The sequence below is a fragment of the Ovis canadensis genome, chromosome 16, assembly GCF_042477335.2.
Source record: "Ovis canadensis isolate MfBH-ARS-UI-01 breed Bighorn chromosome 16, ARS-UI_OviCan_v2, whole genome shotgun sequence".
Lineage (NCBI taxonomy): Eukaryota > Metazoa > Chordata > Mammalia > Artiodactyla > Bovidae > Ovis > Ovis canadensis.
Genome location: NC_091260.1, coordinates 22,455,539 through 22,470,936, shown reverse-complemented (window position 1 = coordinate 22,470,936; position 15,398 = coordinate 22,455,539). Strand labels below are relative to the sequence as shown.

General features: G+C 45.1%; 1 protein-coding gene across 2 annotated transcripts in view; it reads left to right on the top strand.

Annotated features, from left to right (window-relative positions):
* Positions 1–1,041: 1,041 nt before the first annotated feature.
* MAP1B (microtubule associated protein 1B) overlaps positions 1,042–15,398 on the top strand; it is a 93,725-nt gene continuing 79,368 nt past the window's right edge. For both annotated transcript variants that reach the window (XM_069556208.1, XM_069556207.1), the window contains exons 1-2: positions 1,042–1,553; positions 10,314–10,415. In XM_069556208.1, coding sequence (XP_069412309.1) covers positions 1,370–1,553; positions 10,314–10,415 — 286 coding nt within the window. In that variant the 5' untranslated portion in view covers positions 1,042–1,369. The remainder of the gene's footprint in view (positions 1,554–10,313; positions 10,416–15,398) is intronic.

The following is a 15,398-nucleotide window of genomic DNA, read 5'->3' as shown; positions in this document are numbered from 1 at the left end:
ATAGGCTTTTTGGAAATCTTAGTATATCCAGGTGATTTTTTTTCTTTTATTTATATGCAGTCTAGTATTAAAACTATATTGGCTGCTCTAGTTTCCATTCATTCCTCTTTCTTAAGCCTCTAGTTCTCCAGTCTTTTATGATAGTACCATGTTTGACCATTTTGTTACTTCTTCACCACCACCGCTCCCTTCGTGGGACATAAGTTATATTCATTATATTCAATGTGTTTGTGAGAAATGGTTGTAGATGGGCTGCCTTTAAACGTTTTTTATGAGTTCTTCTAAACATAGACAAAGGCAATAAAAATCCCCAATGCTACATGTATTTTAAAAGACATCATTGTTACATGAAATAATTTTGCTTGTGTGTTCCCCAAGGAACTGAAAAGTACACTATAGTCACTATAATCCTGCTGGATAGAGACAGTATCTTCTCTTTATTGTTATGCCTGATACTATCTGTTCAGCATATTATTAAGACCAGAAATCTGTATCTGGAATACTGTATCTGTACTCTTCTCATTGCCCATGAGCACTACAAAGCCAGTACTTTTTCATCACTGGGTCTTTCAGAATAAGTTCCAAAGACTGAACAATGGTAAGCTGAGGTTTTGCATCTTTGGTGTATTCTTCATGTGTAGGTGGTGGTAAATATGTCTTCCGAAATCCACAACATCAGAGAAAAAACAGGTTCCATCTTCCTGGGCGGGGTACCCTCAGCCCCACATCCGTTGTGCTAACACAGATCCTGAGGACCTGGCTTCATCGCAGACAGCACCCAAGGCAGAGGCCTGGCCTGTGCACCTAGGACAGGGTAAATATCCCGACTCTGAAAATGGAAACCCATCCACTCCTCCTGCACAGGCGGGGTGATGGTTTGGAGCCGGCAGGCTGTGGGTGGGGTGTGGGTTGGGAGTGTTTTCCCCCCGTCGAGTCCTCCAGCCCCTTGACTCGCGGCCCTACCCTGACCATTGTCCACACACCTCGTCCCTCCAGCTTCCGGGCCGCGGGCGAGATGATTTGCTGCAGATGACATCAGCCCTGGGCCAACGGTTGGAAGAGCGGAGGCAGCCACCCCGCGAGGATGTGCCGGGTGGTCCTTCCCTCCTCCTCTTCCTCCTCCTCCCCGGCGCCCTGCCTAGTCTCCATATAAAAGAGGCACCGCCTCCCCGCCCTCTCTCACTCCCGGCTCCTCTCCGCCGCGCGCTCTCGGAGAGGGCGGAGGGGGAGGCGGCGCGCAGCGCCAGGAGGAGGGGAGACGCAGGGGGCGGAGCGGAGACAGCACCTTCGGAGATAATCCTTTCTCCTGCCGCAGACGAGCGGAGCGGCCTGAGCCGGGCACTTCGCCGAGGCTTAACGGGCCGGCAGGATGGCGACCGTGGTGGTGGAAGCCGCCGAGCCTGAGCCGTCCAGCAGCACTGCCAACCCAGCGGCGACCACCTCGCCCAGCCTGTCGCATCGCTTCCTCGACAGCAAATTCTACCTGCTGGTGGTCGTCGGCGAGATTGTGACCGAGGAGCACCTGCGACGCGCCATCGGCAACATCGAGCTTGGTAAGAGGCCCTGCGCCCCCAGGGGACGCGTTCGGGGAGACGCGCAAACGCGACCCCACCCAGGGCACGACGGCCACCTTTCTCCTCCGGCACGCCCCGCACCCACGCCTTTCTCCGCCACTTCCCACACTCTGTCCAGATTCCTTCCCCCCCACCTCCGCCCCAGGTTCATTTCGGAGAATAATGCAAATTATTAGATTTGCTACCCAGTAGGAGAGTCTCCTAACCTTGAGGGATCCGTCACCAGGCTGGGTCTACAGATTCCAGCTGGCTACCGCCTCTCCCGCTAAATGAGATGCAGGTGTCAAAGGGGCAGAGGCTGCAATAAAGCCGCAACCGCAGGACACCAAAGGTGTGTGTGTGTGTGTGGGAGGTGGGGGGAACGTTGCAATTACCTCTTTCATCTCCCCCTTCCCCCCCCCCACCACAGCAAAATGCTGGGATTGCCCCTCGTCAGCAGACCCGAGGCTGAAGTACCATGTGCCAGGGCGCGCGTGGGAATCCCTCTAGCCACAACCACCCCGAGAAGTGCCTTTGCTAGCTTAAAACCTCTCCATCTTTTCTTCCCTCGGAATGACTAGGCTAGTCCTAGGGCCACGCCCGCCCCCTCCCCCCCCCCTCCGGGACGCAGAGATGGAGAACCGCCTGCGCCTCGTTCCCAGACGGCGCCTGCCTCGCTACTGCCCCTGGGGCCTCTGTTGCAGCTTTCAGCAAGGACAATGGGACCCCCAAGTTGCGGGGTGGGGCTTCTCCTTTTAAAAGTCTTTGCCTCGGGAGTGATGGCTTGGGGGTGGGGTGGTGGGTAGGGCCGGCGCCTGGCCCGGTGCGGGCAGTAGGAGCGCGCTCTGCAGAGGCCGAATAGCGGTTCGCTGGGAAACCCTGGGCGGGGCCGTAAGGATCCAGCGGGCGCAGCCTCGGGCGCGCGGACCGACCCGCCCCGCAGCCCCACCCGGGCTGCCGCAGTGCCCCCGCCCGATGCACCTGCCCCCCGCACTGCGGCGCCCCCACTGGGCGCGCCCGACGGGGCGTGCGTTCCGCCGGCGCTTGGGGGTGCAGCGTGCCCCTCGTCTGCTTCAACCCGGCTTTGTTGCGCGCGAAGTCCCCGGGTGGTCAGCTCTGTCCTCTGCCTTTCCCTCCCCCCCACCCCCCACCCCGGCATCGCAGACCTCCCCTTCTCCCTGACCGAGGTCGCCGGTCCCTCCACAACCCCAGCCCGTGCTCTATTCTCTCGGGGTGGTGCTGAAGCGCGTCTGCCCCGAGACACCGGCTGGTGGGCGTGGTGCAGTCCGCACTGCGGTCTCTACGGCAGCCCGAGGCGGACAAAGGGCGTTCACACAGCCCTCGTTCCCCGCGCCCGCCCCCTACTCCCCATGAAAGACGCGAGAAAAGCTTGTTTTAGAGGAAAAAAAAAAAATTAAACTCTAGTGGTCTGCCTCTGCATTTGGAAACGGTCGCCTGTACCCAGAACAAAAGGCTGCAGGGTGGAGACTCGAGTTGCAGACCTGGTTCTTTTGTTTAACTTTAAAGCACTGGTGTTACTTTTTGGCTTAAAAAAAGAAAGAAAAAAATGTGAGTAGAAAGCAGACTTGTTATTTTATTCGGAAAAAAAAAATTGAAGAATAGGCTAGGTCAATAGTGAAATGCCTCATTTGAGCATCTAATAACCCTTCATTTGTCAAACTATAGTCCTTTGAATTTGATCAGTACTAATTTAGTTTATCTGCACATTTTCTCCTTGGAAAATTTCATATGGACTGACTGGGTGTGGCTGCTGTATGAACCTATGACTTTGGATTTTTTAAAAAATATTATTTGTCAGCACTTTTGCTGGGAAGTAATAATAAAGCAGGAGGTGTGTTTCTATGTATAAAAGGTGCATAACCACCCGATGTGGTGTGAGGAGAGGGACCCTCATCCCCATTTTGGAGATCGGGGCCCAGAGAGGCAGGAAGGATAGGGAGACCAGCTCAAGGTCACACCACTCATAAGTGACAGAATGTCGGCACTGCGGCATCACTGGTTTTCTGGCCCCGTCATGATGTTAACATCACAGGGAGATCAAAGAGCAATTTCTAGAGCTTGCTTTTATACAAAGGCAGTAGTCATCCACTTGTGGGCAGCACCCCATGCAGGGAGGTGGCTCAGCAATCACCTTCCATGTAATTATCTTCCTGCTTTGTTACTCTGCTGATCACCCTTTTAGTGCCCTATTCCTCAGGGGGTTTATTCAAGCTGCTTCTGTTTGAGGATAAACTAGATTCACCCAAGTTATCTGTCACTATGACGTGGTCTCGGCTATTTTTCACACTACTGGAACTTAGTGATCAGGTTCAATTTTGTCTTCCTGCCCCTTTTCTTTTTTTAAAATTTATTGATGTATTATGTAGTGAGGGAAAGGCTCAAATCATAAATGAGGAGCTTGGTGAATTTTCACAAAAAGACATACCTGTGTGATCCTGACCAAGAAACGGACATTCCTGAGACCCCCTAGAAGCCCCCTCAGGTTTCCTTTTCAGTCAGCATGCCTTCCTGATTTTTTAGTGCCCTGATTTAGTCAGCTTTTTGCAGGGAACTCTGAAATAGCAGTATTGATCCCATTAAGAATCAACCAAGTGAATGAGCAAAGCCATTTCCTAAGGCACAGTAACAGATGCTGCTTTTCCTCTGGAGATCAACTCTCTTGGGTCTTGGGGTCTTGGATGCGGCTCAAACCACAGGGCCTTCCAGTGCTAAGTGGAAATACTGCTCCCGTAGCTTTTTTGACAGTCAGAGATGACTTAGCAACAGGGCAGGCTGGCTGTTGCCCTGGCCTGATGTGATGCTTCCTCAGCTCTCGGGTTCCAGCAGGGCCTCCTCCTCCAGAGGTCACTCTGATACCACAGCTGTGGTGGCTGGTGCCCATGGGGCTGGTTGTGTGAAGCAAGATGGAGATGCTCCGGGGGTTCGGCCCTGGTTGTGTGCCGCAGCCTTTCCGCAGGGAAAGCGGTTCATCTTCTGCCCCTCTTGCTTATCTCCCCTCTCATCCTGAGGAGGCTCTGTGAGTCTGGAGACCCTGGCAACTTGGATTTTTGCCATTTGATGATTTAAGGCTCTATGGGAAACCCAGAAAATAAATCTGTAAGAAGATGGCGGAAACGCAAGTACATCAATAGGCCTGAATCAGCCCACCATGGAGGCTGAGTACATGCTTCTTGAAACCTAGTGTTATTGAATCAAACTCCAGGCAGCTCACCTGCACGCAGTAAAGCCAATCTACTGACCCCAGATTGTGGTGAAGGAAAGTGCAGCTTTATTGTAAGATGCTGATGTAAGGAGAACGGGGAGCTCATGCTCAAAACCCCCGAAGTCCCCCAAGGGTTTCAGCAAAGCATTTTTAAAGGCAGTGTGAGGGAGGGTGTCCCAGAGTGTGTGATCAGCTCATGCACCATTCTCTATTGAGAATTAGATTGATGATGAGGTAGCAAGACTGCGTTGGGCTTCCTTGCTGGCTCAGATGGTAAAGAATCCGCCTGCAATGCAGGAGAGCTCGGTTCGATCCCCGGGTTGAGAAGATCCCTTGGAGAAGGGCATGACAACACACTCCAGTATTCTTGCCTGGAAAATCCCCATGGACAGAGGAGCCTGGTGGGTACAGTCCCTGGGGTCGCAAAGAGTTGAACATGACTGAGTGACTAGGCACAGCACAAGACTGTGTTAATGAGGACTATGTGCTGATGGTCATCAAGTAGTTAGTTTCTTCCATTTGATGGTGATTTTAGCATCTGAGAAATAACTCAGGAAATATGCTTCAGATACTAATATCTAGGTATTTCAGAGAGGAACTAAAGCAGAGGGTATAGGGGAGGGGTCTGTCCCAGAAATGTTCCATAGGGTCCTGCTTGGTTACACAAGGACAGAAGACCATCATTCGTTTCTTCAGCTGCATTCAAAATGCATAATGTAGGGTCTGGTCATTTCCTAATTCTGAAGCAACAGTCTTTGCTCAGACTGGTCTAGCTTTATTTAGTTAGTTATGCAGGACTCCATGCCAAACCATTGTCACTCCTTGGCACCTCCTTTGCCCCCTTCCTAATTAGTCTGCAACAGAGACTTAACAGTCATCCCCATTTTTAGCAGAGTCTCCCCTCCTCCAATTTATTTTGGGACATAGACTACATACACTCATGTCTTGCAAAACTAATTCTAGAGCCTTGTGAGAAGTTTTCATTGCTTCGTTTTATTTATTTATTTTTTTTAAACTAAAATGTGAAAAAACACTGTCAGTTTGATTTCAGTTGCTGTTAGAGTGTAACTTTCCTCTGGTTAACATTGGGAATCAGCAGGATTTGTTCATCAGAAAGATAGATGTGTGTAACATCTACTGCCCTGGATTTTTAGATGTAAGTTTTGCTAATTACATTGTCATTTATTGAATACTTTTAGTCTAAATTGGTTAAGAGAATTAAGAACCCAGGAAAGAGTTAGGGCTTTGTTTCCATTTTGTTTTAACAGGAAAACAAAGGCGTGGTGGGAATGAAAAGAAATGTTGGGGAATGATATATTTATGATATCCATCCATCTTCATACTTTTCAAAATCAAAAGGCAGATGGATTTCTGCTTGTGCTGCTTAACTGGCATTATCTACTAAAAGAGTTCTCTGATCCAAATATAAGCCAATCCCCAAACTTAAGGTCGTTAAATTGATGAGTCATTGTTAATCTTCTGTAAAGGTTTACCTTTTAGATAAGTTCCAACTTTTACTGCCAATAAATAACTTATTATAAATCACTTCTTTTGCTTGTTTCTAATGTAAGATGCCAGCCAAGACCTAAGTTATTTATCATCAATGCTTTGAAATGATGAACTAACTGTGTGTAAGATGGGCCTCCCTAACCTGCATTACACAGAACACATAAATTATGAACATTAACTTGTTGGCTTAAAACAAAGGGGAAAAAGCAAATTGAAGGTTAGGTTAAGGGGAAAAAAGTAAGAAAATTTTTCTCTAAAAAAGAAGACCTTATTGAATTTAGCATTTCCTTTGTTTTTAATTATTTCTTTATGAGTCTAATCTGACTTCAGATCACTATTTAATACAGTTTTACAAATAGAATTTTATGGTTGTAGTTAAATAATTCAGGAAATTGGGCAAAAAATAGTCAAAAGTCTATTTCTGAGAGGGAGCAACTAAAGCTCATGGAAAAAAAATCAACTTGTCATAGGTCCCAGTAGCAGATGGAACCCAGGTACCATTTCAACACGCAATGCATGGCCGTTTCCTCATGCTTTCTATCTGTTGTTTCTTTCAGGATATAGATTTTAGCCTTTAAATGAGAGGCTTTAAAAAAAATGTTGCTTTTATTAAATAATCCTATAAAATGCTTGCATCATCAATAAACTTGGTGAAGTCTAACCTGTATAAAGTAAGAGGACATGGCTCTTCCTTATGGTTCACCCTGACTTGTCCTGGGATTCCTGCCCCCTACCCTCCTGCCACACACACCTTTTTCTCCCCTCTTTTTTTCATCTGTCAACTTCCCTTTGTGCACTGCCCGCCCTGGAATCAGAACTGAGATGGAAAGGTCCTTTGTTCCCCGCTGGTCATCAAGCTAGAGAGAGATGGTACTAGCTTCCGGGGCTGGAAGACAGCCCCGGGTCAGGCAGGGGAGTTCTCAGGGTGCCTTGCCATAGGCCAACTGCCCAGGGGTGGCAGATGCTCTCTGGGCCCAGTTTAAAAAGTACTTCCTAGTGGTCCAGTGGTTAAGACTCCATGCTTCCAATGCAGGGGGTGACAGGTTCGATCCCTGGTGGGGGAACTAAGATTAAGATTCCCTCGTGCCTCATGATGTGGGGGATGGCTGGGAAAAGAGGGAAGTGCAGGTTGATTTCCTCCAACTGGTGGAGCTGTTTTGCCCCCATCTGAGAAAGCCAGTAAGGGTATAGTCGTGACAGATTTGCTGGAGAAGCAAAGGCCCAGGGAAGAACTTGACCTGGCGTGGTTTGGGGAGATAGTCAAAAAAAGGGCCAGAAAATTCCATGGCTTTTCTACTCCTCACCAGATCCCAGAATGACCTCCTTCTGAAAGCCTCTTCGGAACTTCTTTCCCAGCACTCCACTGTCCCCTCCAGTCATGAACTCAGGGAGGGGTCAATGTGAGAAGGGCCGAAGAAGACTTTATTTTGGTCCTATGAGCTTTAGAGGATCCACTGCTGGCTTCCTCTTAGGCACAAAGGGGAGATATATAAACCAACGGAATGCTGTAACAGCTTTCATTGAGAGGTACTATTTCCCTTTACTAACATTATCCAGTAGAAGGTACAAAGTAATTACACAGTATTTTCTTTCTAAAATTGGTATAGAAAGTGGCCTGGTTCCAAAATTTTCCTTTTCAACTAAAATAACTGGTAAATCCATTGTAACCTTTATTTTATAAGTGGTAGTAGTGATTATGCATTCTTAAGATGTAATTTGGCTGGAAATTGCTCCCTTGAAAAAGAGAACCTGAATTTTTAATTTCACTGGGAGTATAAAAAAGAGAAATAATCATTTTATCAGTTGTTTGCTAATGGAACTTAAAAATTACTGAATGATTTTTCTACTTTTTCCACTTTGAAATTACAAATCATAGAAGCAGAAGGTTATGAAAGAAAAAGCAAACATTTAATTGCCTGGGTCATGACAAGTTAATTGAAGTCAAGGGAAAAATAGCAAACAACGTTCTAGAACAAGTCTATGTATAGCCCTAGATGAAGCCGTTCAAATAATGTAGCAATTTAGACATAACTTAGAACAAAGGCAGAAGAATCGTGTGAATTTAATTTAAATACCTATGTCTCGTTATTAACTTATTGACCCTACTTGACAAGCCAGAAGACAAAGTGGAGCTCAGACCTGGAGCACAGATAATCCAGTCACTAATTTGCAATTAAGCAGTTCAGACAGGGGCTTGATGATTTTCCACACTAGCTGAATATATAGAATATATATGTGGAAGTCAAATATTTTAATGAATTCAGACCTCTTCACCTGTCAAGCTTTCTGTGGAACAAAAAGGAAACCTCTTTATCAATTCTGCATGAAAAAGATTCACAAAATCACAACATGCCTTTCTTGTTAAAATTTAAGTGTTCCTTTAGCACAAATGCAAACTGAGGCTGTTAATGTTTCCAGGGAGACCCATAAAATTTTCCCTTATAATTTAGCCTCTCTTTAGCAATGTTAACTCTTGCATACCTGAATCCTTCCCATGGATTGTATGAGAAATATCTACCTCCATTTAGAGGAAGAGGATGTACATCTATTTGAAAGTATTTCTCATAATTCGGAAAGGTGTTTGGTGTATCATCTGAAGATATTTTAGTATAGTCAACTCAGTTTACAGAATCTTTGTAGTTTGTGTATATACATTGATTCTTTGCAGAATAGGAAAACTGAACAAGATTTAAATAGGGGTAAATGCAGATAAACTTTAAGGATTTAAGAGGTATGTTTAAGTAACATACTGCCATTTATACTCCCAAGTCTGTATGCATGACTAATGACCAGCAAAAATGATTAAACGATCAAGTGTTTATTTAGAGATAGTTCACCTGTGTGATACACCTACATGTTCAAGTCCCTGCCTTTAGTAGATAGAGAGTAAAAGATTGCCTTTCCAGAGGTTTGTTTTCTGGTGGTTGAGGATGCTCCATGCAGGGGTAGAGTCAAGGATACTGCCTACATAATGGTTCTCCCACAAGCCATCTATTTGGGAAGATATAAAAATACACTCTAGAGTTCTGTGATTCCTCGGTTTTGCCTGGCCCTCCCTTCTCTGCTGTTCTCTGGGTTCCCGTCTAGCCACCTCTTCTGGAAGGTCAGGAGAGAGGAGGGAGGTAGGGCGTCAGCACCCCTCACCCCACCTTCCAGCCTTGTGAGCTTTTATGGGAATAGACAGTTCACGGCCCCCAACTCCGTAGAATTTTATGAAGTATAAAAAGTTGCCACATCTCTTTGCCTCTGGATAAGAAAATGCGGGACAACTAACAATTGTGAAAGAAAGAGTTGTCTGCCAAGCTAGTTAGGTAAATGCCTGGGAGGACAGATAGGCCAGATCTGCCTTCTTAGCAAAGATTACACACATTTTGATTGATATCCAGGGGCTGAGAAATCAAGGTCAAAAATGGGAGGAGTAAAGAAGAGTAACCAGATATGCTTACAAAATGCACGTGCACACTGCGAAAAGCTTTAAAAACAGACACGTGGACTTGAATGCCAGCCCCCATATTTACTTCCCACCTTCATTCTCCGTTTTCTAGCCACATACAAGTGGACCATGGGAAAGCCAGCGATTGTCTAGTAGCCCCCATATTTTCTTCCCACCTTCATTCTCCGTTTTCTAGCCACGTACAAGTGGACCATGGGAAAGCCAGCGATTGTCTAGTAGCCCCCTAACTGCTACGGAGCTCACCATCTTCCTGTCCTTTCTGCTCCCTCTCAGGAGTAAAGCCTGTCATTTTCCTAATAGCTGTTTTCTTTTACTCTTCCAGAAGAGCTGCATTTACATGTTATGAGGGGCAGAAGTTCAGTCCACACTGCTAGTTATCCTTCCCCTGTGGCCTGGTGGAGAGACCTCCCCCGCCCTCCCATTTTGTGGGCATCCACTGCTGGTCACCAAGCTCTTCAGCAAAAGAGCCTCCACTCCCTTCCTTCAAGCCTGAGAAATGCTACAGTGATGTTTTCCAGACCACAGTGAAATGACTAACTGGTGGTCTGTCATCTGTCTTCCTTTCTTTCCTTAGGAATCCGATCATGGGACACAAACCTGATTGAATGCAACCTGGATCAAGAACTGAAACTTTTTGTATCTCGACACTCAGCAAGGTTCTCTCCTGAAGTTCCAGGTGAGGCTTTCAGTTCTGTAGTAGTCAACCTAGAATTCGAAAGAAACAGGCGCTTGGCTGGAAAGCTTTGCCTGGAGCCTGGAAAAGACTTCCTTTTATTGCTAAAGGATTCTCTTGTGTTTGTTATTATCAACTAGGTGAGCAAGAAGCCACCTTTTAAGAAAGTCAGCTAACTCTTAAGTTGTCATTGTGTGGGTTTCTATTTCGTGGTGTCTTAGAAGATTTTAAGTTCCAGGGTAAATTTAAAAATTTCATACTTATCTCACTGTACTCTGAGCTTAAGAGATTGTAGTCTATTTAAATGTGAATTTTACTCACATGAAGTTATGAATACAAATTGGATGCTCCCAGAATTCCATAAGCACCCTCCCTCTCAAGAAAATGAAATATGTGCGTTTCTGTATTTTCTATCTCAGTGAAATATGTATCATTTCATCATTGCATTATCTCCCACTTAGTGTGGGTAAAAGAGTCTGGAATTCCAAACTACTGTTAAGATAGCCTTTCTTTCAGAGATGAAAATGAATACTACTGGATAATGAAAGGTAAGGACACAAAAATTCGTCATTTATGAAGATGCTGCTGCTAACCAGCTACTTCACTGAGGAGGTAGTCAGACTCACCCACCTTGTCTTCCTCTTGTGAGGTTGATCCATGCTTCTCCCACTTGGTCACATTTAGGGATTATGAACAGTTACTGGTCTGTAAAGACTCAACCTGGGGTGTGTCTCTCGAAAGTTCTGCCATTGATCTATCACAGTTGCCGTTTGGCATTTTATTTTTTGAATATCACCTAAATATTATGTAAAATAGAGACTACTCTTTTCTGTCTTTATGATTTTGCTGTATGATTGCAAATTTTATTGGCATTGATAAAAAATCAGCAATGAAGTTCAGCCCTTTGGACTGATTACATCATATTCCATTGGGCTTCTCTGATAGCTCAGCTGGTAAAAGATCCGCCTGTAATGCAGGAGACCCCTGTTTTATTCCTGGGTGTGGAAGATCCCCTTGAGAAGGGATAGGCTACCCACTCCAGTATTCTTGGTTTTCCCTGGTGGCTCAGATGATAAAGAATCCACCTACAGTGTGGGAGACCTGGTTTCAGTCCCTGGGTTGGGAAGATCCCCTGGAGGAGGGCATGGCAACCCACTCTAGTAATCTTGCCTGGAGAATTGCCGTGGCAGAGGAGCCTGGTGGGCTGCAGTCCACTGGGGTCGCAAAGACTCGGACATGACTGAGTTATCATATTCCACTAGCTTTGTACCTCCCGAGATTTGAAGCCGTGTAGGGAATGTCAGCCTCTTGACGCATCACACTTGACTGCAGCAGCATGCCCATGAGACTGGAATCATTCTTCTCTTTGAGTTTGATCTTAGAATAAAATCCCATACTTTGCAGTTATCAAATGAATCATAGCTTTCAAGCATGGAGTTGAGTAAATGTGTTAAGAAAAACTTAACAAGAGCTGGTTCATTAAAAGTTAAAATTGCTGCAAAGCCATATGAAAACCAGCTCTTAAGTAACTTTGCATTGAGAAAAAAAGGGACTGGTCCAGAGCCTGTCAGACAGCATGTGATTTGCTGAAATTAAGGTACAGTATGTGGTTATTTATCTCGTTGTTATGTTGTATTTTTATGTCTTACACATTTCCATGACTTTTAAAATCATCTTATGAAAAGAAAAATAAGGAAAGTACCCTTTTCCAATAAGTATGTTTCAAAATGTAAAATTCAAGCTTTTATCTTCTCTCTGTAGGTTGTTCTGGCTTTCTTACTATGACTTTTTTTTTTTTTTTGGTAAATCCTATGGTGCTCATTGTGTTCATTCATGCTTGGATTGACTTTATAGAATGACAGTGTATTGCAAAATGAAAGGCTGCAAGAATTGCTAAAGAATGAACCATTTTGAACCAGAGACCTGGCATTACTCTTGTGGCCTAGGAAGTTCTGGTCCCCCAAACCACTGCTTTAGCCTATGTACCCCATTATCCCTCTTTTTCCTGCTGAAAAACCTCCTGCTGTGTGTCCAGAGATTGGCCCCTGGACACACAGCACCTTCTCATTCTTGCCAACTCCAAGAAGATGGTATGAGCTTCGCTCCCCAGCCTAAGAGTGCACGGTGCAGGGCTGGGCCTCTCCCCTGAGGGACAAGCATCTAGAATGCAGCCCATGAGGGTGAGGCCCTGTGAACCTTCCCCTTCAGAGTGGGGTGAAGGTTTCTAACTAAGACTACCACAGATGATAAAACCACACTTCGGGTTCAGTTCAGGTAAGTGAGTGTGTTTTAGAGAGAAGAGATGTTATCTTGGAGGATGCAAAATTGGGGTGAGCAGAGATCAATAGGGTGATCGCTGGATGGACCCAAGGAAGCCTTTAGCTTTTCCGGAACTGATTGAAGGGTTTTATGGGAAATTTCGAGATCTGTTTTTAAATGGATCCACATCTCGTGTCTCTTCCCCACTCCTGGCACTTGTAGAAGCTGAACCATGTACCTCAAGCCCATAAATGGAGTCAGCTGAACCTCTGCATTTAGAGTTTCAGGAATCTTAGTTAACTAAGTTTAGACATGGAACAAGAGGAAGGTCAAATCTTTTAAAAAATAAAGCTCTTCTTTGGGACTTCCTTGTGGTCCAGTGATTAAGAGACCACATTTCCACTCCAGGGGGTATAGGTTCAATCCCTGATCGGGGAACTAAGATTCCTCATGCTGCGTGGCCAGAAAAATAGAGGGAAAAAAAAGTTGTTTCTTCAGCCAGTTTTAAAAAAGAAAACCTAGATAGCACCTACAGTGTGCCAGGCACTGTGGGATGGGGAACGGTGAGCACACAGTGATGAACAAAAAAAACAAACAAACCGGTCACTGCTGTGCTTACTCTTCTTGTGAGAAGAGCAGGCGTTTAACAGTCACATACGGACTAGCATAAAATTGCACTCTGCATCATGTCCAGTTAAGTTTCCTTTTGTGTAGGCTAGCAGAGCTATTCTATTCATTGTCCTCTCTGACACAATGTAGTGGCAATGGGAACCTGCAGAGACTTGATTCAGGACCCCCGAGGATACCAAAGTCAGCGAAGGCTCACGTCTCTTACATGAAATGGCTTCATATTTGTGTGTAACCTATGCACAGCCTCATATTCTTTAAGTCATCTCTAGGTCACTTATAATACCTAATACAATGTGTCATACCTAAAAGCTACGCAAATAGTTGCCAGCCGGTGGCAAATACCAGGATTGCTTTTTGGAACTTTCTAGAATTAAGTGTGTATTTTCAATCCTCAGTTGGTTGAATCTGTAGAGAAGGGTCCTGTGGATACGAAGGCCTAGCTGTAGATGGGGAGCTAGGATTGCTCTTCTGTCCGTTTTACATTCATGGTATTAATACCTCTGTTGCTATTTTTAAGAATTGGAGATCCCTCATGAAAGGCTGGTGATAGCCTCCAGGGCAGGTCATAGATTGTGCAGCAGCACAACCAGATTTGTGCTCGAGTACTTGTTCAACCCGTGTAATAGTTTTTAAATACGGTTTTGAGATTCAGTTGGCCTGTTTCTTGAAGGTTGCAGGTCTTGTGGAATGGTTGAGTCATCTTGAACAAATATCCTTTGAGCAGGACGCTGGAATGTGTTACTTTCTCCACAGAAGGTGAGGGTCATCTACTGAATGATGAGGTCATGAGTCCTCCGGTTCCCCAGAATGTGAGCCCTGGGGTCGCCAAGTGCTGTCTGCCTCTGGCATACTCTGTTTCTTGGAATGGCCAGTCATCTCGGGCCGTCTTACTCTCTCAGAGCTGTTGCAGCATCGACTTCCTAAAAATCCTTCAACAGATGTCTGTGTGGCAGGGGCTGGTCCCTGCTGATTAGCCCTGGTATACCACCACTCCTGGCCACATCTAAGGTGGACTCAAGTGAGACCAGTTCTCATGAGAGAAAAGGTTAGGTGTTGTCTGATGAACACGCCCCAGTGTTCTCACTCAAGCCAAAGTTCAACAATTGAGTCTTTTCACAATAGAGCAACAGTCTTATATTTCCTTATGTGTCCAAATCAAATACTGTCATAAAATTTTTTTAAATTTTTCTATGTATTTTTTTGTACCTTAATCATGCTGAATAAGAATCATTTTGATAAATCTTATCATGAGAATTGAGCTAGGTTTACCATGCTGAATGGCATTTATTTCACTCTCCATTCCTATTTGCTTCTCTCCCTAACTTAACTTTAGATCTGACTGCCCCTAACAGCAGAGAGGGGACGTGGAAAGTGTCCCGTGATTGCCTGTGTTAGACATCATTTCAAAACAACAAACAAATACAAATGATTCCTAGGACAAGGGATACCAGAATGAAAATTAATTTCAGTCTTTTTTTTCCCCCCATCATTTTGCTACGTCTGTCTGCTATAATAATTAAACATTTTTGTTAACCCAGATTCTCGCCAGCAACATAATGCAGAGCCTAGATCCTAGCTCTAAACGTTACTTGCTGTAGGATCTCTGACAAGTTACCTAACCATCCTGTGCCTCAGTCTGTTTGTGAAACAGTGATGATCACTTCTACCTCAGTTTTTATGAAGGTGGAATGAATTAATTTGTGTCAAGATCTTGAAACAGTGCTTATCACACAGTAAAACAATACATGTAAACTAGTATTAAAATTGTCTCCCTTGGTGAAAATCTATCAGACTTATATATTTGCTGATTATTATTATCTAGGGGAAGTGGTGGCTTTATATATTGGCTGGATTCCTTTTTGTAATAATTAAAAATTTATTTTAAGGTGTTTTGTAGAGAAACAATTGCCTTCAGCATTGCCAGAAGGCACATGGCTGGTTGCTGGTTATGTGTAGGGGGCAGCAACCTTGCATGGCTGAGTTTAGGAAAGTCCTTTGGGTGTGAGGGAGAAGGCAAGGGCACCCCACTCCAGTACTCTTGCCTGGAAAATCCCGTGGATGGAGGAGCCTGGTGGGCTGAGGTCGAGCAAAATGGAG